We start from the raw sequence: 24,648 nt of genomic DNA on the forward strand, positions 1-24,648 counted from the left end.
ATAACCCCTACTCCATCCCTAATCCAGTCATCCTGAAGGCACGGACACACCAATGAACAAATATAATAGTCAGAAGTAAAGTACAACCAGGCTTCAGAACCACTCAAACCTCCCATAAGAGTTAATGTATTATCAGGTAGGTTACTGAGAACACATTCTCTTTTACAATGAACAGGCAATAAGATGCAGCAGGTAGGAGTGAATCTGTAGACAAAGACAATCACAAATATAGCTAAACACTGCCCTCTACTGCCAGCACACACCTGATTTAAAAAGCATGTACAATGCATCTATGGTCGGATATGAACCTTCCACATTTTATATATAATCTATACATATGATAAAAGTACCATCTGACATGCAACGACCACCATGATATAATGCATTGATATTGGATGAAGATGCCAATGCAAATGGAAAAGGAATCATTGTGCTTGAGATACCAGACGACATATCATAATTGTGATTTATTTTTTTTAACATGGTTGTCATTTCATGCAATAACACAAATCCAGAGTGGTAGCCTATGGAGTGTGGGGTATTGTCAGCACAGTCTGTTTTCTATAGCATACATTACATTCACAAAACTGGGGTGTATTCTTTAGGAACCAAACAGAAGCAGATGGCTGAAACGAAGAGCGACTAACCTGAAATGGTCCAATAAGGGCTTGTTTGTGTTGCAAAACGTTAACTGTTGCTAAATGTTTTGCCCTAATGAATACACCCCTGTGCACACCCATCCAACACTCGAGTCTGGTCTATGTATACTGCGCTATGGCTCAGCCAGGGGAAGTCAGGGCTCATTGTTGTGGCGTGCCAGTGCAGGGGGCAGGGTGGTCCCACAGGGGCCCTGGAAGTGGAACCTGCAACACACAGAGACACAGGTGTTAAAGGATGCCATAGGGAATCATTAGTATGAAGCGACAGCAATGTTTCCCAATCGTGGTCCTGGGGTCCAAAAGTGGTGCACATTTTATCCCCCTAACACACCTGATTCAAGTTATCCAAGGATTGATGATGAATTGATTCGTTGATTCAAGTGTGTTTATTGCTAGGCAAACAAAGCATCGCTTTGGGTCCCCGGGACGAGGAGAAACTGGACTACAGTATGTGTATAACCTGAAGCGCATGGTGGCGGGTGTTTCCTCCATGTTAAATTCAGCTACAGGTATTCCTCTAGCCGCCACCTGGGGAGCAAACATGGCTGCTGGGTACACTATGGAGGACGTACCTACCTAAAAACACACGAGGAAGACGCACATATCATCTTGTGATTATTATGATCTATTTTACATTGTAGAGAAATCTCTTCAGGGTCTCGTTTTTTTAAATCATGCATTAAAATGACACAAAGACAGAATGGATAGACACACACACACACACCCGCACTCACCACTAGGCAGAGGTCACAGAGGTCTAGTTCCTCTTCAACGCGAGTCAGGATGTCTGAGTCCAGAGTCTCCCCGAACCAGACCACATTAGGCCTGAGCAGACCACTACAGCCACCCTGCTCACATCTGGTGAGGCGCAGACACAGTTAGACCACTTAAACGTGTTTCCTACATGACGATCTAAAACAATTCATATGATTGTGACCAACTGCCATCTAAAAAGTGAAGATAAGAACAAACTCACGAAATCATAACATTTCTAATTAAGTGATAATGCCAGAGAAGCCTGTTTGGAGGATATATCGGCACAGGTGTGGCAAACTGTGCAAATATATCCTCCAAACACCGGCTTGAGGGCATTATCACTTTTATACAACGGGCTACCAACATACTCAAATAATGATTAACATATTTTCATTAAAAATGTTATTTTGATTAATTTATTCATACTTCTTCATTCTTCTACAAGATCTAATCCACAACACAAAGCAAGGGTTGCTAGAGATGCGACCCTGTCGTTCAGTCTTTTTGTTCAGTATCTATGGACGCGACCCAGTCGTTCGTTCTAAATGTGCTCACTTGTCAGGACACCGTAGCTAGCCAACAACACAGCTACAGTAACACAATCACTTCAATCTGAAGCTGGAAAGACTGCATATTAGCTGCGTTTCGTTTGACCTTTGTTTAATTGAAATTAGTTTGTATATATCCATACAAATGATACCAGCTGATTCATGATTTCGACTGGCCAACAAATGCTGCTTGCCTGTCTGTCTCGACACGTTCATTACTATGGGACAGCAGAAGATTGAATTTGAATATTGAAAGAATGTTGCAAATGTCGGACAGACAGCAAGGTTTATACTAATATCTCCTGTTGAAAACGAAATGTTAGTCTAAAAGAAATGTGAGAAAGTCTAGATACTTTTTATAGTGGAGATCCAAGTTTATAAATTGCCTGGCTGGGCTGATGAGACAGTGAGTGGATTGCGCAGTCAGATGGAACAGAGTAAATAGGTATTTTAATGTCATAACTTTAGCCGTTGGCAACTGGTGGAATAGACACCGGCTGGAATGCAGTTTTAACCAATCAGAATTCAACCCACCCGTTGTATAAACAAGATGTAAGCGAGTTTGTCCCACCCATAGATCTCCTATTAAGTTATTATTACTAAGCATTCTAATTCAAAAAGCCATGGTCCCACCTGGGTAAGTCATGAGGAGGGATCTGAGCATCACTGGTGTTGGGGTCTGGAGCACTAGAGAGAGAGCAAGATGGCAATATATACTGTTACTGTATAGTTACATGTAACAACACCAAGGAAATGCTGACCTGAGTTTGACTGACTTACCCTTTGCCCTCCAGGGCAGCACAGATGGGGCTCTTGTGGTTAACCCCAACATGACCACAGCTCATACAGCGGGTTTTAAACAAACTGCCTGTGGTCACAGAGCGGGAGTAGGAAATAAAAAATGACCACAACTCGTATAGCCTGGTCACAAAGACAGAGGAGAGTTTACATGGCACTTTGTCAAGCAAAACGAGGAACGCGGTTTGTACAATACGTCGAGATGGAGCTTATTAAAGAATGTGAAACAATGCTGCACCTGTTCGCTGCTTTTCATTAAACCACATATGGATGTTTTTTTAGGCTAAAATATTTGTTCATATGGGCATTAAATTATATCCTACAGAAATGTGATCAGTTATGGAAACATTGGCTACAGTATATGCAAAAATATTCAGATATAGTAAAAAGGCAGACATTTGATCACTACTATAGAAATGGAAACAATTGAGATTTTAGAAACGCAAAGTAACAATTACTGGACTCTCATCATTATTCACATCAAGTCACATGCACAATTATCAGCTTTATGAGCTATCATCAAGGCAAAAGGTGGCTACTTTGAAGAATCTGAAATATAAAACATATTTTGGTTTGTTTAACACTTTTTTGGTTACTACATGATTCCATGTGTTATTTCATTGTTGATGTCTTCACTATTATTCTACAATGTAGACAATAGTAAAAAAAGAAAAACCCTTGAATGAATAGGTGTGTCCAAACTTTTGACTGGTAATGTGTGGGGTTGTGTAATTAATTAACACACACACACAGTCAAACGTTATAGAACACGTACTCAAGTCTGAAATATGGCTGACCCCATTTAGTTTAGTTGACTGGTCGATTATTTGTTCGATAGGCTGTTGGCCAACCGAGATTTCTTTAGTTACAATTTATTTCTTCTTCATGGCACACAAGACACCTGTCTGATTCGCGCCTGCCTCAGTGGACTAATCCATTGCAGAGGCCACGGGGATGGCACAGTCCATCACTACAGAATGTGATATTGGAATTCTATATATTAGGAAAAAATAATGGTAAAACACTAATAAATCAAATATTATTTTATAACAAATGCACTTTCTCCCGCGCTGGATATGGTCGCTGTCCGCGGTTCTGAAAAAAATCTTCAGTGCGCCATAGAATTGGAGCCTTTCCCTATGCTACTATGTGCATAATAGCAAAATTGACCAGCATAATGGGATTGAGAACAATGCGGCGCCGGCAGCAGAGATGAGGAGACAGCCCTTAATAAGTGCTCTTTGTTATAGTAGCCTTGTTTAACCACCATCGAACTGTAGGTCTTATGTCCTGTTTAGTCTTAATACCATAACTTACTTAGGCCTATATTTCCATATATAGGCTACTGTATCAATCATTCATTCATGCCATCGCACAGCACACGAGACATTCATGTTTTGAAATGCAAATCAAGCATTTCAGTTTTTAAATAAAATAAAACGGGAGCTTTGAATAATTAGCCTAAACAATAAATAAACCGCAATTCACAAATGGATGCAACTGTTTTTAGTCTGCTGTATTAAAGGCTTTCTAGATTTAAAAAAATTCAGTTAGAACAGACTTTAGCACTATACTTTCACTTATTTAGTGTTGTTTACACTGTTCCAAATGGTTAGAAAATAATATTGTGATCTAACAGCAACTGTTTGGCACACAATACTCAAGCAGTGCTTGCTCCTATACCCTCCTTTTTCTTGATCTCCAATAGTTTCCTCAACTACTTTAAGTCAAATGTCTTCCACGAATCTGACTACAACTTTACCTCCTGAGCAACCAGTAAACATTTGCCCGATCTCAAGATAATTTTTCATGTCCTCCGTATCCATTTTGCTGTAGACATCACTGTGTTTGGAGTTTGTTATTACCAATTCATTGATGTGTTTATGATAGGCTATAGGTCAGGCTCTATTGGTCAGATGCATGCGATGTTTATGTTTTACATAAAGAGAGCAAGGGTTGAGGGAATAGGGTTTTGTTTTTCCTAAACAAATAACTTTTTCCAGTCAGAAACAACTAAATGGCTGAAATGATGTTACAGCTTCAGCATGGAGAGCGCAATAAACACTTGCTGTGCTGTGGTGCATTTTTACTGCAGTAGTGAAGAGAGCGAGACAACGTGAGCCAGTCACACAGGCACTCGCTGTCATTTTTCTTTTAACAGTGTGACCATTGTGCTTTGAGGTATTTGTGTGTCTTAATTATTTAATCAAACAGGTGTGCTTAATGCGTCACACAATCTCAGTGCATATGTAGTTGCTTCTATTCAAACACAGAGTGTGGCTCTACATATGGTAAACATTTAGACCAAGTGACTGGTCGAAAGAACAGAGGGCGACTCTCGGTCGACCAAGATTGAAAAAAAAAACATTTTCGGGGACATCCGTAGTCTGAAAGCTTGTATGGTATATCTACAGCCCAGCCTGAGTACCCAAGATGGACCAACTATTACACGCTGGAGTGAAACTGGCCTTCAACAATCTTCTTTAAATCTACACTTTAACAACAACATTAGTCCCCCAATACCACTAATCGCTAGTCAGACACATGTTCCGGCCCAAATGGCATCCCTATTCCCTATAGTGCACTAGAAGATGACACCATATGTAGGGCTTTGGTCAAAAGTAGTGCACTACACAGGGGATAGGGTGCCATTTGGGACACAGACACAGTGAAAGTGCCATTGCATTATTACCGTGGATCTACTAGCTAACTAGTCAGGACAGTGAAAGTCAGTCTGGGTGACATCGCCATGGATACAGTACCGTGTATCTCCAAAATGTTGGTGGATCCGGCTCGGCGATGTAGCTCATCGATGTTCTGTGTGATGACGGTGACGCGGCGCCCCTGTTTCTGCAGCCTGGCCTCACACTCTGCTATGGCCACATGAGCCGAGTTGGGGCTCTTCGTCAGCATCACCTCCCTGCGGTGGTGGTAGAACTCCCATACCCTGGATGGGTTCTGACTGAACGCACCAGGGGTGGCCAGGTCCTGATTTGGGGGGGGGGGGAACAAAGTGAGGATGAAAAACAGAGTGATAGAGAAAAGGAGGGAGTGAGAAACAAGGCGAGAGGGGCGGGACAGGAGGAGGAGAGGGTGGAGGGAGACAAAGGGGAAGAGCAGTGCACTATAAAGGGAATAGGGTGCCATTTCGGATGCATTCTTGGGGTGTTTACCTGGGCTTGCCATTTCCTCCAGAAGCCTCCTTCTCCTCTGAAGGTTGGGACCCCACTCTCAGCACTAACCCCTGCTCCCGTCAAGATGGCCACGTGTTTGGCTTTCGAGAACACCTCTCGGAACGCTGCTAGGTCTGAAAACACAGACAAAAATCTTAAGACTAAAAAGTAACACACATACAAATACAGCAACAAACACAGAAGACCATGTGTGTGTGGACTTGTTCTTCCATCCTTGTGGGGCCCTGAAATTCCTAAAAGTCCCCACAATGTTAATCAAATAAGGATAATTCTCCCTCGTGGAGACAAATTCAGTAATGGAAAAAGTACCCAATTGTCATACTTGAGTAAAAGTAAAGATGCCTTAATAAAAAATGACTCAAGTAGCAGTGAAAGTTACCCAGTAAAATACTACTTGAGTAAAAGTATTTGGTATCAAATCTACTTAAGCATCAAAAGTAAATGTAAATGCTCAAATATACTTCAAGTTGAATTTGGAAGTTTACAGGTTGGAGTCATTAAAACTTGTTTTTCAACCACTCCACAAATTTCTTGTTAAACTATAGTTTTGGCAAGTCGGTTAAGAAATCTACTTCGCGCATGACAAGTAACTTTTCCAACAATTGTTTACAGACAGATTATTACACTATATCACAATTCCAGTGGGTCAGAAGTTTACATACACTAAGTTGACTGTGCCTTTAAACAGCTTGGAAAATTCCAGAAAATTATGTCATGGCTTTAGAAGCTTCTGATAGGCTAATTGACATCATTTGAGTCAATTGGAGGTGTACCTGTGGATGTATTTCAAGGCCTACCTTCAAGCTCTATGCCTCTTTGCTTGACATCATGGGAAAATCAAAAGAAATCAGTCAAGGCCTCAGAAAAACAATTGTAGACCTCCACAGGTGTGGTTCAGCCTTGGGAGCAATTTCCAAACGCCTGAAGGTACCACGTTCATCTGTACAAACAATAGTACGCAAGTACAAACACCATGGGACCACACAGCCGTCATACCTCTCAGAAAGGAGATGCGTTCTGTCTCCTAGAGATGAATGTATTTTGGTGTGAAAAGTGCAAATCAATCCCAGAACAACAGCAAAGGACCTTGTGAAGACACTGGAGGAAACAGGTACAAAAGTATCTATATCCACAGTAAAACGAGTCCTATATTGACATAACCTGAAAGGCCATTCAGCAAGGAAGCCACTGCTCCAAAACCGCCATAAAAAAAGCCAGACTACGGTTTGTAACTGCACATGGGGACAAAGATTGTAGTTTTTGGAGAAATGTCCTCTGGTCTGATGAAAAACAAAACTATAACTATTTGGCCATAATGACCATCGTTATGTTTGGAGGGAAAAGGGGGAGGCGTGCAAGCCGAAGAACACCTTTCCAACCGTGAAGCACGGGGGTGGCAGCATCATATTGTCGGGGTGCTTTGCTGCAGGAGGGACTGGTGCAGAAACCAAAATATATGGCATCATGAGAGGGGAAATTATGTGGATATATTGAAGCAACATCTCAAGACATCAGTCAGGAAGTTAAAGCTTGGTCGCAAATGGGTCTTCCAAATGGACAATGACCCCAAGCATACTTCCAAAGTTGTGGCAAATTGGCTTAAGGACAACAAAGTCAAGGAGTTGGAGAGGCCATCACAAAGCCCTGCCCTCAACCCTATAGAACATTTGTGGGGAGAACTGAAGTGTGTGCGAGCAAGGAGGCCTACAAACCTGACCCAGTTACACCAGCTCTGTCAGGAGGAATGGGACAAAATTCACCCAACTTAATGTGGGAAGCTTGTGGAAGGCTACCAAAACGTTTGACCCAAGTTAAACTATTTAAAGGCAACGCTACCAAATACAAACTCAAAAAGGTAAACTTCTGGGAATGTGATGAAAGACAAAAAAGCTTAAATAATTCTCTCCTAATATTCTGACATTTCACATTCTTAAAATAAGTGGTGATCCTAACTGACCAGGAAAATATTTACTAGGATTAAACGTCAGGAATTGTGAAACTGAGTTTGAATGTATTTGGCTAAGGTGTATGTAAACTTCCATCTTCAACTAAGTATTAATAAATTCAAATTCCTTATATTAAAACAAACCAGACGGCGCAATTTTCTTGTTTTTGTTCAATGAAGAATAGCCAGGGGCACACTCAAACAACTTACAAACTCAGCATGTGTGTTTAGTGAGTCTCCAGATCAGAGGCAGTAGGGAGGACCAGGCATGTTCTCTTGATAAGCGTGTGAATAGGACAATTTTTCTGTTTTGCCAAGTATTTGAAAAGTAACGAGTACTTTTGGATATCAGGGAAAATGTATGGAGTAAAAAGTATATTTTCTTTAGGAACGTAGTAGAGTAAAAGTAAAAGTTGTAAAAAATATCTTTACTTTACTATTTATACCGCAAAAGACTACTTAAGTAGTACAGTATTTTACTTAAGTACTTAACACCACTGGACATTTCCCACATCTCCACGAGGACAACGGCTATTTTAAGCTAAGGGGTTAGGTTTATGGTTCAGAATTAGGGTTAGCTTTAGGGTTTAAGTGTAGTGGTTAGAGAAATTTTGATTTTTTTTATAGAAATCAAGTTTAGGTTACCACGAGGATAGAAAAACAAGTGTGTGTACTAGACCAACACAGTCCTACCTGAGCTGGGTCTGGCCATGACCGGTCTGTTCTGGGTCTCTTTAAATCGGGCACACAGATGAGAGGTGACGCCTCTGCTGGTGAACTGACGTACAATCATCAGGGTTAACTAAGAAAAAGAACAAGAAGAAAAAGATAAGATGGCGGCCCTGAGGAGGGCGAGCGTCATACCGGTTCCTGTTCGACTTCGCTTTTTATTAATGGCTGTTTTTCTGTTATTACTTTGTTTACTCCATGTTGGGTAAATAATTTCCTTCAAACCGACAAACACTTCTGGATCATGAATCAGAAGCTACACACTTCTCTCAGCATCCCAGATTGGGAATACTACGCCAGTGACGAGGAAGGAAAGGGGGACTCTAAGCTAGGCTCAAAAGACTGCCTACATGTCCTCCTCCTCTTCCTAGTATCCTGATGGCTAATAGGTGTGGATTTATTTTATTTATTTATTTCACCTTTATTTAACCAGGTAGGCAAGTTGAGAACAAGTTCTCATTTACAATTGCGACCTGGCCAAGATAAAGCAAAGCAGTTAGACACATACAACGACACAGAGTTACACATGGAGCAAAACAAACATGCAATCAATAATACAGTATAAACCTATAAAAGTTTATATACGATGTGAGCAAATGAGGTGAGATAAGGGAGGAAAAGGCAAAGAAAAAGACCATGGTGGCAAAGTAAATACAATATAGCAAGTAAAACACTGGAATGGTAGATTTGCAATGGAAGAATGTGCAAAGTAGAAATAAAAATAATGGGGTGCAAAGGAGCAAAATAAATAAATTAAATACAGTAGGGAAAGAGGTAGTTGTTTGGGCTAAAATATAGGTGGGCTATGTACAGGTGCAGTAATCTGTGAGCTGCTCTGACAGTTAAGTGTTTCCAGTTTCAGTGCTTTTTGTAGTTCGTTCCAGTCATTGGCAGCAGAGAACTGGAAGGAGGCGGCCAAAGAAAGAATTGGTTTTGGGGGTGACTAGAGAGATATACCTGCTGGAGCGTGTGCTACAGGTGGGAGATGCTATGGTGACCAGCGAGCTGAGATAAGGGGGGACTTTACCTAGCAGGGTCTTGTAGATGACATGGAGCCAGTGGGTGGTATACCTTATATACCGTATTCAATGTTAACTTTGAAAAAGCCACAGGATGGTTTTTCAATAACGTCAAAAAATTTTTTTTTAAGTTTTTCAAGAAAATTTGGAGATGCACAAGTTGACTGCAGGTATTAACTTAAGTAATTCGTTTTGAGATAAAGCAGACTGCGTTCTTCATTTCATCGGTCACAATATTTTACATTATGACGCTTACAGTACGTAGTTCCCCGGACAAGTTGAGCCGGAGTCCATAGTCTCTGTTTTGTGGCGCAAATGAGGCGATGAAGTTGCACTTATATGCAAATCACTACTAAATGTTTGCCCTCATATCTTAGAATTCTGCCAGAAGTCAAAGAGCTCTGATGAGTTCTGTACAGCTTCCATTCCTTCCCTGTGCTTCCAACTAGCGTTTTATTTTCTCATCCGTTCTTCTCCCCTCTGCTCTTCCTTTAGAAAAGCATGCATCACAACTTTGTTCACTTGCACAATTTCTCTCGTTCCCTTTCACTTGTAAATGTCCACACTCATTGAAAATGACATTCGGTAGCTACTAGCTATGCTTGATTAACTTTGAGCTGTATTTGCCTCCAATGTCGTTTAAGAGAATTTGCACAATGTCCAACCGGCCTCACAAGAACAGACCACCTGTAACCACGCCAGCCCAGGACCCCCACATCCGGCTTCTTCACCTGCGGACTCGTCTGAGACCAGACACCCGGACAGTATTTCTGTCTAATACAGCCACTTTGTGGGAAGAAAATAAATAAATCGGCTGGGCCCTGCTCCCAAGTGGGCCTATGCCCTCTCAGGCCCACCCATGGATGTGCCCCTGCTCAATTATGTGAAACCTATAGATGAGGGCCTAATGTATATATTTCAATTGACTGATTTCCTTATATGAACTGTAACTCTAAAATCTTTGATGTTTGATAACTCAAACTCACGACGTATGTGGAAAGGACTACAGACTATCAAACTACAAAGGCAAATCCAGCTGAGTGGTTCCTACAGAAGCCTCCCTCCCAGACACGATTAACTCATTCTATGCTTGCTACTCTCATTGCTCCAGATGACCAGGTGTGTTCACTCGCCGATGCTGACATGAGGAAAACTCTCAAAACCGCCGAACCAGATGGCATCTTCTCGGACATCTACAACATGTCCCTGTCCCAGACTGTAGTCCCCACCTTCTTCAAGGACACAACCATTTTCCCAGTGCCTAAGCAAAACAAGGGTGACATGCCCAAATGACTAATCGCCCCATCGCACTTACCACTGTCATCATTAAGTGCTTGGAGAGGCTGGTCTTGACCCACATTAAGGTCAGCACGCCAGGTACACAGGACCCACTCCAATTTGCCTACCGCTCCAACAGATCCAATGAAGATGCCATTTCCATCGCTATTCACACGACCGTATCACATCTGGACAAGAAGAACACCTATGTGAGAATCCTATTCATTGACTACCATTCAGCATTCAACACTATTGTTCCCTCCAAGCTCAACACCAAGTTCAAAGCCCTGACTCTGGTCACCACCTTTTGCACCTGCAACTGGATTCTGGACTTCCTGACGTGTAGACCACAGGCTGGATTGGCAATAACACCTCCTCCACACTGACTCTTAACACAGGGCCCCACAGGGGTGTGTCATCAGCCCTCTGCTGTACTCCCTGTTAACCCATGACTGCGTGGCACAACTCCGTGGCACAACTCCAACTCCAAGCTTGCTGACGACACCACGGTTGTATGCCTGATAACCAACAAACAAAATCTGCCAATGGGAGGAGGTAAGTGAACTGGCATGTGGTGCCAGGACAACCACCTCTTCCTCAACGTCAGAAAAACAAAAGGAGTTGATTGTTGACTTCAGGAAGCCAAGGAGGGAACATGCCCCAATCCACATCAACAGAGCTGCAGTAGAGAGTCAGTAGTTTAAAGTTCCTCGCCATCCACATCACCGAGGACTTGACATTGACAAACACCACCACCACTCGTCAAGAGGGCACAACAGCGTATCTACTTCATAACGCCGCTGAAGAAATTTGGCATGCCACCCCGGGTCCTCTCCAAATACTACCACTGCACCAGAGAGCATCCTGACCGGTTGCTTCACGGCCTGGTACAGAAATTGCTCCGTCCACGACCACAATGCCCTCCATAGGGTGGCGAAGATGGCCCAGAACATCACAAAGAGCATGCTCCCACCCATCCAGGACATCTACTCGTAATGGTGCCCGAGGAAGACCCGCAGCATCATCAAGGGCCTCATAAACCCCAGCTGCTCACTCCCTTACCGTCAGGCAGACCGTATCAGAGCATGAGGTCTGACACCAACAGGCTCAGAGAGGGTTTCTCTCTACAAGCCATAAAGACTGCTGAACACTTGAACTTGACTGGACCACCAGCTCTGATTCTCCGAACCTTGACACACATGCATGCACGCACTCTCACATCACAACTGCTGCTACCAGACTCTTACGATTGCTAAATAATGCACCATTTAAAACACTTGTCCCCCAATTCCCCCTTCCTCAAAACACATGTAAATATTTGAGTGTAAATTGTGCCCTCCTGTACTATACTTATGCTAAAATATTCTACTGAACCTTTTACTTCATGTTCATATTCTTATCTTCTATTATTTCTTATTGTTGTTGCAAAGTGGAGAAGGAACTTGCAAGTCAGCTCTTCATTGGACAGCGTATACCACGTGTACGTATGACTAATACAACTTTAAACTTGAAGAATATGAAGGATATACAAAACAAATTCAAGTAATGTCTCAGCAGAAACCTACAGCCAACAGAACTCATATTGATGTTGACACAGCAAATGACAGTGAACTCAATTACCACAGAGGGACAACTACTTTGGGCACGTTACTACCTCATAGATCAAGAAAGAGGGGGGTTATTGTAACAAAACACCACACTGAGATGTCACCTAACCAACTAGCTATTGTACCTGGAGATCTTGCTTGCTGTAACAACTGGGAAACGTTGCTGACATGCGCAGACCTCTCTGGCTCGTCAAAGGGCAAATATTCATAGCAAGCTACTGTAGCTCGCTATCTGGTTCTTTGACCCATGTGCATTTAAGGGCGTAAAGGGGGTCGTTAGTCTTTTAGACTCGAAAATCGACCCTAGGCAACAGGGTCGGGTTTTCGAGACTATTTGTTGTTCATGCAACTTGCAAGCAAAGATGGTACTCTTGAGGTGAGCTCTAAATACGACAGATAGCTATCTATCTATGGAATGCAACTCAAGTTTAGCTGTTAGTGTTAGCTAACGTTAGCTAACGTTAAACTTGTTGATATTCTTCAAGCGACTATCAGCATGTATGTTTCGCATATCCAAAGAAGCATTGCCATACAACATTAATATGCCCTGATTAAATACCATTCACTTTCATATATATTTAATCTGACACATTTTGCATGTTGAATTTCTCCAAGTCCTTCCTTACCCTGTTTCAGCTGTTTAGTTAAGAGGTGTGTGTAATTTTAAATGTCTTCCTCTTCTTCTCCTTTGGGATTGGGTTGGCAGATCGCATCCAACTTCCAGGTGCATACACCGCCACCTACTGTATTGAAGTGTGAGGCCAGTCATGGACTACCTACGTTGAATGATCTTCATTATTCCTGTTTCTAAACGGAAAAAAATGCACCATAAATATACCACTATTTCATAAGAATTACCCCCCCCCCCCCCCCCCCCCCCCATTAACTATTTTGCTGTACTCCCAGGTACTTCTCTGCAGCTGCCACCTACACTCACTACTTTGCCCCTATCTGCTCCTGCACCATGCCAACGGCATGGGAGGGCTCTTCAACCTGCCTATCTCGCACTGGACACTTCCGATCCCCAGCAACATGAGCATCCCTACAGTTGACACACACAACTTTATCCACAGACACTATACAATCCTCTGAAGTGCTAAACGTTTTAAAGTTGTATTGGTGGATCGCATCAAATAGGTGCATACAACGCCGCCACCTACTGTACTGGAGTGTGAGTGAGGACACGGCCTCCCTTAGCTAAAGATTGTTAAAACAGATCATGTGAGAAAAGATTTCTGTTATTCTTTACTGGGAGTTACAGGTTTATCTATACAAATAGTTGCCAGAGATTTTTCAAATGCCTGATATGGACGATACTATCGTCACTCTCGATTTGGCCAAACATGTTTCTTCTAAAATGTCCGTGTCCAGTTGCAGGTGGCGTGCCTGGATGTAGAAAGTGCTCCGTTTAATTAATGAAGTAATCCAACAATGTGTATGCCGCCATCTTGTCTATTTCAAATCTTCTCTCATTGATTAAGACAGGTGGGTCCACCCCTGACGCGTCCCTTGTGCCTCATGGTCCGGAGTGGCTATCCTGCGGACTGGGTTTGAAATGGATCACTGTCAATTGCTCACTGTCACCATATGTTTACCACAGGTATAACAAAACATTTATTTTTACTGTTCTAATTACGTTGGTAATCAGTTTAAAATAACAATCAGGCACCTCGAGGGGGTTGCGATATATGGACAATATAACAATGCTAAGGCCTGTGTCCATGCACTCTGTAATGCATTGTGCCTAAGAACAGCTCTTAGCTGTGGTATATTGGTCATATAACACACCACCTCTTGCCTTATTGCTTAATTATACAGATACAAAATTGGCCTACAAATGCTTTATATAATTTGCAATATGACAGCTAAATCTCCCAAAGTAACCGTGCCATTCCAAATGCAAAGAAAAACAATAATACAAAACACAGCGGAATATAAACTGGTCAGGGGCATGTAAAAGGATGAAGCGCTTCTTTTGATACTAAAATAATATCCTGCTAATATCCTGCTTTTAAACTAATATGCTACATATTTATATTACTGTGTATATTCTCTTTTCTAGTTGTCTGTCAATGTTGTGCAATGTGATAGCTACAGTAAACGTTTACGAATGAATGATTTGCCGTTTACAATGGTTGGAACCCATTGAAATTATTGTAAGCTTATGCTGCAATGAGCGCAAACGTAACCACAATGATGCAATGCATCTGACTTGACTGTTGATGATTTAATGTCAATGTTTGAAATAAATACATTGTTTTAATGTATGTATTTATTTGTTAGGGACAGTGACAATGATTCAATGTTTATCTATCCCTAACAGATTAGGCTATTATTATATATAGACCTACTTATCGATTATAAACTCTACTGCCTAAAATTCTTATCAACCATCTAATAGCCTAATTAAAAGTCAAAGTCGTAACAGTTTTGGTTAAAAGCCCATCTTTAATCTAAGCAGACTTTAACATCTCTACACTACCAGGGGTTGGTCGGGAGGAAGATCCGGGAGGGAGGCGGTTAGGTCATGTAGGTTACCCGGCCTGTCTAATGCCTCCTACTGTCTCCTCTCCTGCAATGCTGTGACATCCTCTGGGCATTGTGATTGATAGATATGGTATGATTTACTTTTAGACGGGCCGGGGGTCCCTTTTTATAGGGCTGGATATTTTTATTTAGCAAATGTAAATAGTGCTCTGTTTCTTTGGTCAACCCAATGAACCCTGGTAGAAATAATCAATCAGCGCTTTATTGAATGGTCATTTGGAATGTCAAGGTAATGAACATTATGGGTAAAAAAATAAATAATAATAATACAAAACACAGTAGAATATTGAGCCTAAAATGAAGATTTGTGCAATTTTTTGGAGATCCTCCTTCAGCTTAGTGTATTATATTAGCCTGTCTGGCCCTTACTCTCAGTTAGCCTCCCTAACTACCCTACATTATGGGAGTTAGCATATCTAGACTAGCGTATCTATCTGCCTATACATTAATAGTATAAATGGGATGAATCTACACTCTTAGAAAAAATGGGTTCTGTCCCCATAGGGGAACCTTTACAATAACCGTTTTTGGTTCCAGGTAGAAAAAACCCATTTGGCTTCCATGTAGAACCCTTTCCACAGAGGGTTCTACATAGAACCCAAAAGGAATATACCTTGAACCGAAAAGGGTTATCCTGTGGCAACAGCCGAAGAACCCTTTTGAAACCTTTTTTTATAAGAGAGTATCAGTGACAAATGGACAAATGTGCTGTAAAATGACAATGTGCTTGTTCTTGCATATAAATGCCCCATTCCAGTTCCATTCTGTGTATTCTGATGATATCATCCACTAGATGGGGTGAGTTTGCTTCCCAAAAGAGAGAGAAGAGTTGGAGAATAGCAGCTTTCAAATGGTGATGGTACATGCAGATGGGTATTAGCTTACTGATCTCTGTTTTTTAAATTAATTTAACTATTTACAATGACGGCCTACCAAAAGGCAAAAGGCCTCCTGCGGAGACGGGCACGGGATTTTAAAAAACTAAAACAATATAAATATAGGATAAAACACATCACAACAAGAGAGAGAACACAACACTACATAAAGAGGGACCTAAGACAACAACATAGCAAGGCAGTAACACATGACAACATAGCAAGGCAGCAACACAGCATACAGCAACATGGTAGGAACACAACATGGTCGCAGCACAAAACATGGTACAAACATTATTGGGCACAGACAACAGCACAAAAGTCAAGAAGGGAGAGACAACAATACATCACACAATGCAGCCACAATTGTCAGTAAGAGTGTCCATGATTGAGCCTTTGAATGAAGAGATTGAGATTAAACTGTCCAGTTTGAGTGTTTGTTGCAGCTTGTTCCAGTCGCTAGCTGCAGCGAACTCTTGACAACCATTACAAATATCTGCCATGTAGGCTATGGAGTCAGCCATGATGAAGGAGACAGATAGCCTACCTAACCCTAGCCTAACTGAAAGTAAGGGCCAGACAGTCTCCAGATATCATCTCCAATTATAGCCTCCTGATTTACTCTCTGGGGAATGGGAAGGTATTCTCACAATAGCAACTGTGTGTTATTCTGTGCTGTTGCAGACAGGGAAGGTCTGTGTGTGTGTCAGTGGCGTAAGGCAGTTTCCTCGGGCTGCAAGGTACGAGCAAGCCCCGCCCCAACCAAAAAAACAAAAAAGTGTAGTTTTATAGCCTAGTCTATCTCATGCTATTTTACACATGTTGTCATGATGCTGAGAAAAAATGTTGCAATTTTAAAGCAAATTTCCTGTCATTCCCCCCCAAAAAAGGAATGGCTTATGACGTGTTCATATTCTTGGGGTGTGTGTGTGTGTGTATGTCATGTCTTGTTATGTCTGTTCCTGTCCTTTCTCTTCACTCTGTCTCTCTCTGCTGGTCTTTTTAGGTTACCTTCTCTGTCTCTCATTCTTCAGCTGTTCTACATCTCCCCTAACTAGCTCATTCACTCTTTCCCACCTGTTCTCTCTTCCCCCTCTGATTAGGTCTCTATTTCTCTCTCTGTTCCTGCTACTTTCAGTGTCTGATTCTTGTTTGTGTTTTTGATGCCAGAAGCAAGCTGTCGTCTCGTTTGCTTCCACCTTGTCCTATCCTGTCGGAGTCTGCCTGGCAGGTGCATCCTGCATTATACTAACGTTCTTTTTGTTCCATTGACTACGTTGGAAGAGGATTTATGCCATTCCTGTTTTTCATTAAAGAACTCTGTTTTCTGTTAAAACCGCTTTTGGGTCTTCACTCAAGTACATAACAGAAGAATCAGACCACGAATGGACCCAGCGGCTCCGGACCCTTTTCACTCCGCCGTCGAGATCCAGGGAGCGATGCTAGGCAGACACGAGGAGGAATTGTCTGCTGCTCGACATGCCGTTGAGACCCTGGCCGTCCAAGTCTCCGACCTCACAAGACAGGTTCACCAACTCCACCTCGATCCACCGCCCACTTCCAGGGTTTCCGAGTCTCCGGAGCCCAGGATCAACAACCCGCCGTGTTACTCTGGGGAGCCCACTGAGTGCCGCTCATTCCTCACTCAGTGTGATGTGGTGTTCTCTCTCCAGCCCAACACTTACTCCAGGAGCGCAGCCCGCATCGCCTACGTCATTTCTCTCCTTACCGGACGGGCGCGTGAGTGGGGCACGGCAATCTGGGAGGCGAGGGCTGAGTGTATTAACCAGTATCAGGACTTTAAGGAGGAGATGATACGGGTTTTTGACCGTTCTGTTTTTGGGGAGGAGGCTTCCAGGGCCCTGTCTTCCCTATGTCAGGGGAATCGATCCATAACGGATTATTCCATTGAGTTTTGCACTCTCGCTGCCTCTAGTGACTGGAACGAGCCGGCTTTGCTCGCTCGTTTTCTGGAGGGTCTCCTCGTCGAGGTTAAGGATGAGATCCTCTCCCGGGAGGTTCCTTCCAGTCTGGACTCCTTAATAGCTCTCGCTATTCGCATAGAGCGACGGTTTGATCTTCGTCGCTGAGCTCGTGGAAAGAAGCTCGCGTTCTCCGTTGCTCCCCTCTCCACATCACTGCCACCTGCCGCATCACTGCCACCCTCCTCCGCCGGCTCGGATGCTGAGCCTATGCAGCTGGGGGGTATCCGCATCTCGGCCAAGGAGAAGGAACGGAGAATCACCAATCGCCTCTGTCTCTACTGCGGCTCCGCTGGTCATTTTGTCACCTCATGTCCAGTAAAAGCCAGAGCTCTTCAGTAAGAGGAGGGCTACTGGTGAGCGCAACTACTCAGGCCTCTCCTTCTGGATCACGCACTACCTTTCCGGTCCATCTCCGCTGGCCCGGTTCATCTGCTTCCTGCAGTGCCTTGATAGACTCTGGGGCGGAGGGCTGTTTTATGGACGAGACCTGGGCTCGGGAACATGACATTCCTCTCAGACAGTTAGGGAGCCCACGGCCTTGTTCGCTTTAGATGGTAGTTCTCTCCCCAAGATTCAGCGTGAGACGCTGCCTTTAACCCTCACTGTCTCTGGTAATCATAGCGAAACCATTTCTTTTTTAATTTTTCGTTCACCTTTTACACCTGTTGTTTTGGGTCATCCCTGGCTAGTGCGCCATAACCCGTCTATTAATTGGTCTAGTAATACTATCCTATCCTGGAATGTTTCTTGTCATGTGACCTGTTTAATGTCTGCTATCCCTCCTGTTTCCTCTGTCTCTTCTTCACAGGAGGAGCCTGGCGATTTGACAGGGGTGCCGGAGGAGTATCACGATCTGCGCACGGTGTTCAGTCGTTCCAAGGCCACTTCTCTCCCTCCACACCGGTCGTATGACTGTAGTATTGATCTCCTTCCGGGAACTACTCCCCCCCGGGGTAGATTATACTCTCTGTCGGCTCCCGAACGTAAGGCTCTCGAGGATTATTTGTCGGTTTCGCTCGACGCCGGTACCATAGTCTCCTCCTCCTCTCCCGCCGGAGCGGGGTTTTTTTTTTGTTCAGAAGAAGGACGGGTCCCTGCGCCCATGCGTGGATTATCGAGGGCTGAATGACATAACAGTTAAGAATCGTTATCCGCTTCCTCTTATGTCTTCAGCCTTCGAGATCCTGCAGGGAGCCAGGTTTTTCACCAAATTGGACCTTCGTAACGCCTACCATCTCGTGCGCATCAGGGAGGGGGACGAGTGGAAGACGGCGTTTAACACTCCGTTAGGGCACTTTGAATACCGGGTTCTTCCTTTCGGCCTCGTTAACGCTCCAGCTGTCTTTCAGGCACTAGTTAACGACGTCCTGAGAGACATGCTGAACATTTTTGTTTTCGTTTACATGGACGATATCCTGATTTTTTCTCCGTCTCTCTCGATTCATGTTCAGCACGTGCGACGCGTCCTCCAGCGCCTTTTGGAGAACTGTCTTTATGTGAAGGCTGAGAAGTGCACTTTTCATGCCGCCTCTGTCCCTTTTCTCGGTTCCGTTATTTCCGCTGAGGGCATTAAGATGGATCCCGCTAAGGTCCAGGCTGTCATTGATTGGCCCGTTCCTAAGTCACGCCTCGAGCTGCAGCGCTTTCTGGGCTTCGCTAATTTCTATCGTCGTTTCATCCGTAATTTCGGTCAGGTGGCAGCTCCCCTCACAGCCCTTACTTCTGTTAAGACGTGCTTTAAGTGGTCCGTTTCCGCCCAGGGAGCTTTTGATCTTCTTAAGAATCGTTTTACATCCGCACCTATTCTTGTTACACCTGACATCTCTAGTCAGTTTGTTGTTGAGGTTGACGCGTCAGAGGGGGCGTGGGAGCCATTCTTTCTCAGCGCTCTCTCTCTGACGGCAAGGTCCATCCTTGCGCGTTTTTCTCTCATCGCTTATCGCCGTCAGAACGTAACTATGATGTTGGTAATCGCGAACTGCTCGCCATCCGCTTAGCCCTAGGCGAATGGCGACAGTGGTTGGAGGGGCGACCGTTCCTTTTGTCGTTTGGACTGACCATAGGAACCTTGAGTACATCCGTTCAGCCAAATGACTTAATGCGCGTCAGGCTCGTTGGGCTCTGTTTTTCGCTCGTTTCGAGTTTGTTATTTCTTATCGTCCGGGCTCAAAAACACCAAGCCTGATGCTTTATCTCGTCTCTTCAGTTCTTCTGAGGTCTCCACCGACCCCGAGGGGATTCTCCCTGACGGGCGTGTTGTCGGGTTGACTGTCTGGGGAATTGAGAGGCAGGTAAAGCAAGCACTCGCTCACACTCCGTCGCCGCGAGCTTGTCCTAGGAACCTTCTGTTCGTTCCCGTTCCTACTCGTCCGGCCGTTCTTCAGTGGGCCCACTCTGCCAAGTTAGCCGGCCACCCCGGCGTTCGGGGTACGCTCGCTTCCATTCGCCAGCGTTTCTGGTGGCCCACTCGGGAACGTGACGCGCGTCGATTTGTCGCCGCTTGTTCGGTCTGCGCGCAGACTAAATCTGGGAACTCTCCTCCTGCCGGCCGTCTCAGACCGCTTCCCATTCCCTCTCGACCGTGGTCTCACATCGCTTTAGATTTTATCACCGGACTGCCTTCATCAGCGGGGAAGACAGTTATTCTTACGGTTGTCGATAGATTCTCTAAGGCGGCTCATTTCATTCCTCTCGCTAAGCTCCCTTCTGCTAAGGAGACGGCTCAGATCATTATCGAGAATGTTTTCCGAATTCATGGCCTTCCGTCTGACGTCGTTTCCGACAGAGGCCCGCAGTTCACGTCTCAATTTTGGAGGGAGTTTTGCCGTTTGATTGGGGCTTCCGTCAGTCTCTCGTCCGGCTTTCATCCCCAGTCTAACGGTCAAGCCGAACGGGCCAATCAGACTGTTGGTCGCATTTTACGCAGTCTTTCTTTTCGTAACCCTGCGTCTTGGTCAGAACAGCTCCCTGGGCAGAGTACGCCCACAACTCGCTTCCTTCGTCTGCTACCGGTCTATCTCCTTTTCAGAGTAGCCTCGGGTACCAGCCTCCGCTGTTCTCATCTCAGCTCGCCGAGTCCTGCGTCCCCTCCGCTCAGGCTTTTGTCCAGCGTTGCGAGCGCACCTGGAAGGGGGTCAGGTCGGCACTTTGCCGTAATAGGGCGCAGACTGTGAGGGCCGCTAATAAGCGTAGGACCAAGAGTCCTAGATATTGTTGCGGTCAGAGAGTATGGCTCTCCACTCAGAACCTTCCCCTTAAGACAGCTTCTCACAAGTTGGCCCCGCGGTTCATTGGTCCGTTCCGTATTTCTCAGGTCATTAATCCTGTCGCAGTGCGACTTCTTCTCCCGCGCTATCTTCGTCGCGTTTACCCGGTCTTCCATGTCTCCTGTGTTAAGCCCGTTCTTCGCGCCCCGCTCGTCCCCCCCCCATCCTTGTCGAGGGCGCACCCATCTACAGGGTTCGTAAGATTTTGGACATGCGCCCTCGGGGCCGTGGTCATCAGTACCTAGTGGATTGGGAGGGGTACGGTCCTGAGGAGAGGAGTTGGGTTCCCTCTCGGGACATGCTGGACCGTTCGCTGATCGATGATTTCCTCCGTTGCCGCCAGGTTTCCTCCTCGAGTGCGCCAGGAGGCGCTCGGTGAGTGGGGGGGGTACTGTCATGTCTTGTTATGTCTGTTCCTGTCCTTTCTCTTCACTCTGTCTCTCTCTGCTGGTCTTTTTAGGTTACCTTCTCTGTCTCTCATTCTTCAGCTGTTCTACATCTCCCCTAACTAGCTCATTCACTCTTTCCCACCTGTTCTCTCTTCCCCCTCTGATTAGGTCTCTATTTCTCTCTCTGTTCCTGCTACTTTCAGTGTCTGATTCTTGTTTGTGTTTTTGATGCCAGAAGCAAGCTGTCGTCTCGTTTGCTTCCACCTTGTCCTATCCTGTCGGAGTCTGCCTGGCAGGTGCATCCTGCATTATACTAACGTTCTTTTTGTTCCATTGACTACGTTGGAAGAGGATTTATGCCATTCCTGTTTTTCATTAAAGAACTCTGTTTTCTGTTAAAACCGCTTTTGGGTCTTCACTCAAGTACATAACAGTGTATGTGTGTGTGTGTGTATTCTCTCTCTCTCTCTCTCTCTCTCTCTCTCTCTCTCTCTCTCTCTCTCTCTCTCTCTCAATTCAATTCAATTCAATTCAGTTCCATTTAAATGGCTTTATTGGTTGGGGAAACACATGTTTACATTGCCAAAGCAAGTAAATTAGATAATACAAAAAGTGAAATAAACAATAAAAAATGTACTATAAACATTACACTCACATAAGTTTCAAAGGAATAGAGACATATCATATGTAATTTTATGGCTATGTACAGTGTTGTAAGATGCAAGTACAAAAGGGAAAATAAATAAACATAAATATGGGTTGTATTTACAATGGTGTTTGTTCTTCACTGGCTGCTGCACTTTTCTTGTGGCAACAGGTCAGACATTTTGCTGCTTTGATGGTACACTGTGATGTTTCACCTAATAGATATGGTTTTCAAATTATTTGTGGGTGTGTGTAATCTGAGGGAAATATGTGTCTCTAATATGGTCATACATTTAGCAGGAGGTTAGGAAGTGCAGCTCAGTTTCCACCTCATTTTGTGGGCGGTGTGCATATAGTCTGTCTTCTCTTGAGAGCCAGGTCACAGGTGACCTGTGGCGTGATGTTTAGGCCAAGGTATGTATAGTTGTTTGTGTGCTCTAGGGCAACGGTGTCTAGATGGAATTTGTATTTGTGGTCCTGGCGACTGGACCTTTTAAGGGACACCATTATTTTGGTCTTACTAAGATTTACTGTCAGGGCCTAGGTCTTGCAGAATCTGTGCAGAATATCTAGGTGCTGCTGTAGGCCCTACTTGGTTGGTGACAGAAGCACCAGATCATCAGCAAACAGTAGACATTTGACTTCAGATTCTAGTAGGGTGAGGCCGGGTGCTGCAGACTTTTCTAGTGTCCACGCCAATTTGTTGATATATATGTTGATGAGGGTGGGGCTTAAGCTGCATCCCTGTCTCACCCAATGGCCCTGTGGGAAGAAATGTGTGTGTTTTTTGCCTATTTTAACCGCACACTTGTTGTTTGTGTACATGGATTTGATAATGTCGTATGTTTTTCCCCCCAACACCACCTTCCATCAATTTGTATAGCAGACCCTCATGCCAAATTGAGTCGAAGGCTTTTATGAAATCAACAAAGCATGAGAAGACTTTGTACACTGTTTTCACTGAGGAAATGTACGAGTCTGCTGTTAATGAGGGGCGGCAGTGTAGCCTAGTGGTTAGAGCTTTGGCCTAATAACCGAAAGGTTGCAAGTTCCAATCCCCGAGCTGACAAGGTACAAAATCTGACGTTCTGCCCCTGAACAGGCAGTTAACCCACTGTTCCTAGGCCATCATTGAAAATAAGAATTTGTTCTTCACTGACTTGCCTAGTAAAATAAAGGTAAAAAATAAATAAAAAATGATAATACAGAGGATTTTCCCAAGGTTGTGTCACATTCTGACCTTAGTTTTTTGTTATGTCTTTGTTTTAGTATGGTCAGGGCGTGAGTTGGGTGGATAGTCTATGTTCTTTTTTCTATGTTGTGGTTTTGTGTTTGGCCTGGTATGGTTCTCAATCAGAGGCAGGTGTCGTTCGTTGTCTCTGATTGAGAATCATACTTAGGTAGCCTTTTCCCATCCGTGTGGTGTGGGTGAATATTTTCTATTCTGTGTTTTGCTTCACTGTTCAGGACTGTTCTTTTTGTCATTTTAATGTTTTTGTTCAGTGTTCAGTATTCTTATTAAAACAATATGGACACTTACCACGCTGCGCATTTGGTCCTCCTCTTCTTCCACCCACGATGAGCGTTACAGAATCACCCACCAACCAAGGATCAAGCAGCGTGGTATCGGGCAGCAGCAGAAATCTCTGGACTCATGGACATGGGAGGAGATTCTGGATGGAGAAGGACCCTGGGCACAGGCTGGGGAATATCGCCGCCCCAAGGCAGAGCTGGAGGCAGCGAAAGCTTAGCGGCGGTGGTATGAGGAGGCAGCACAGCAGCGCGGCTGGGACAAGAGGCAGCCCCAAACATTTCTTGGGGGGGACACACGGGGAGTGTGGCTAAGTCAGGTAGGAGACCTGAGCCAACTCCCCGTGCTTATCGTGGAGAGAGGTGGACCGGGCAGGCACCGTGTTATGCCGTGAGGCGCACGGTGTCCCCGGTGCGCAGGCATAACCCGGTGCGTTAAATCGCAGCACCTCATATCGGCCGGGCTAGAGTGGGCATCGAGCTAGGTGCCATGAAGCCGCCTCAGCACATCTGGTCTCCAGTGCGTCTCCACCTCGCCGCACTGGCCTGGCTACGGGGAGTATCCAGCCAGGTAGGGTTGTGCAGGCTCTGTGCTCGAGACCTCCAGTGCGCCTCCACGGTCCGGTCTATCCGGTGCCTCCTCCACGCACCAGACCTCCGGTGGCAGCCCCCAACACCAGGCTGTCACTCCGTCTCCTCCCTACAGGTGGTCCCGCCTACTCAGCGCTGCCGGAGTCTCCTGTCTGTCCGGGGCTGCCGGAGTCCCCATCTGTCCGGGGCTGCCGGAGTCTCCCGTCTGTCCGAGGCTGCCGGAGTCTCCCGTCTGTCCGGGGCTGCCGGAGTCTCCCGTCTGTCCGGGGCTGCCGGAGTCTCCCGTC

At 44.8% G+C, this 24,648-nt stretch overlaps 1 protein-coding gene across 2 annotated transcripts; it reads right to left on the reverse strand.

Moving 5' to 3' along the window:
* Positions 1–448: 448 nt before the first annotated feature.
* Positions 449–13,224, reverse strand: LOC135556218 (NAD-dependent protein deacylase sirtuin-5, mitochondrial-like). Of its 2 annotated transcripts, none has more exons than XM_064989228.1 (9): positions 13,160–13,224; positions 8,594–8,702; positions 5,935–6,068; positions 5,524–5,749; positions 2,744–2,831; positions 2,597–2,650; positions 1,394–1,517; positions 1,120–1,235; positions 449–863 (listed from the first exon to the last, which is right to left on the reverse strand). In XM_064989228.1, exons 2-9 carry the CDS (start codon positions 8,691–8,693, stop codon positions 794–796), a joined length of 912 nt encoding a protein of 303 aa, XP_064845300.1. In that variant the 5' UTR covers positions 8,694–8,702; positions 13,160–13,224; the 3' UTR covers positions 449–793. The 2 variants fall into 2 exon arrangements, with proteins under 2 accessions (XP_064845300.1, XP_064845299.1); XM_064989227.1 differs by lacking the exon at positions 13,160–13,224 and adding an exon at positions 10,964–11,109.
* Between the last annotated feature and the right edge of the window lie 11,424 nt (positions 13,225–24,648).

This window comes from Oncorhynchus masou, chromosome 15, assembly GCF_036934945.1.
Source record: "Oncorhynchus masou masou isolate Uvic2021 chromosome 15, UVic_Omas_1.1, whole genome shotgun sequence".
NCBI classification, from domain to species: domain Eukaryota; kingdom Metazoa; phylum Chordata; class Actinopteri; order Salmoniformes; family Salmonidae; genus Oncorhynchus; species Oncorhynchus masou.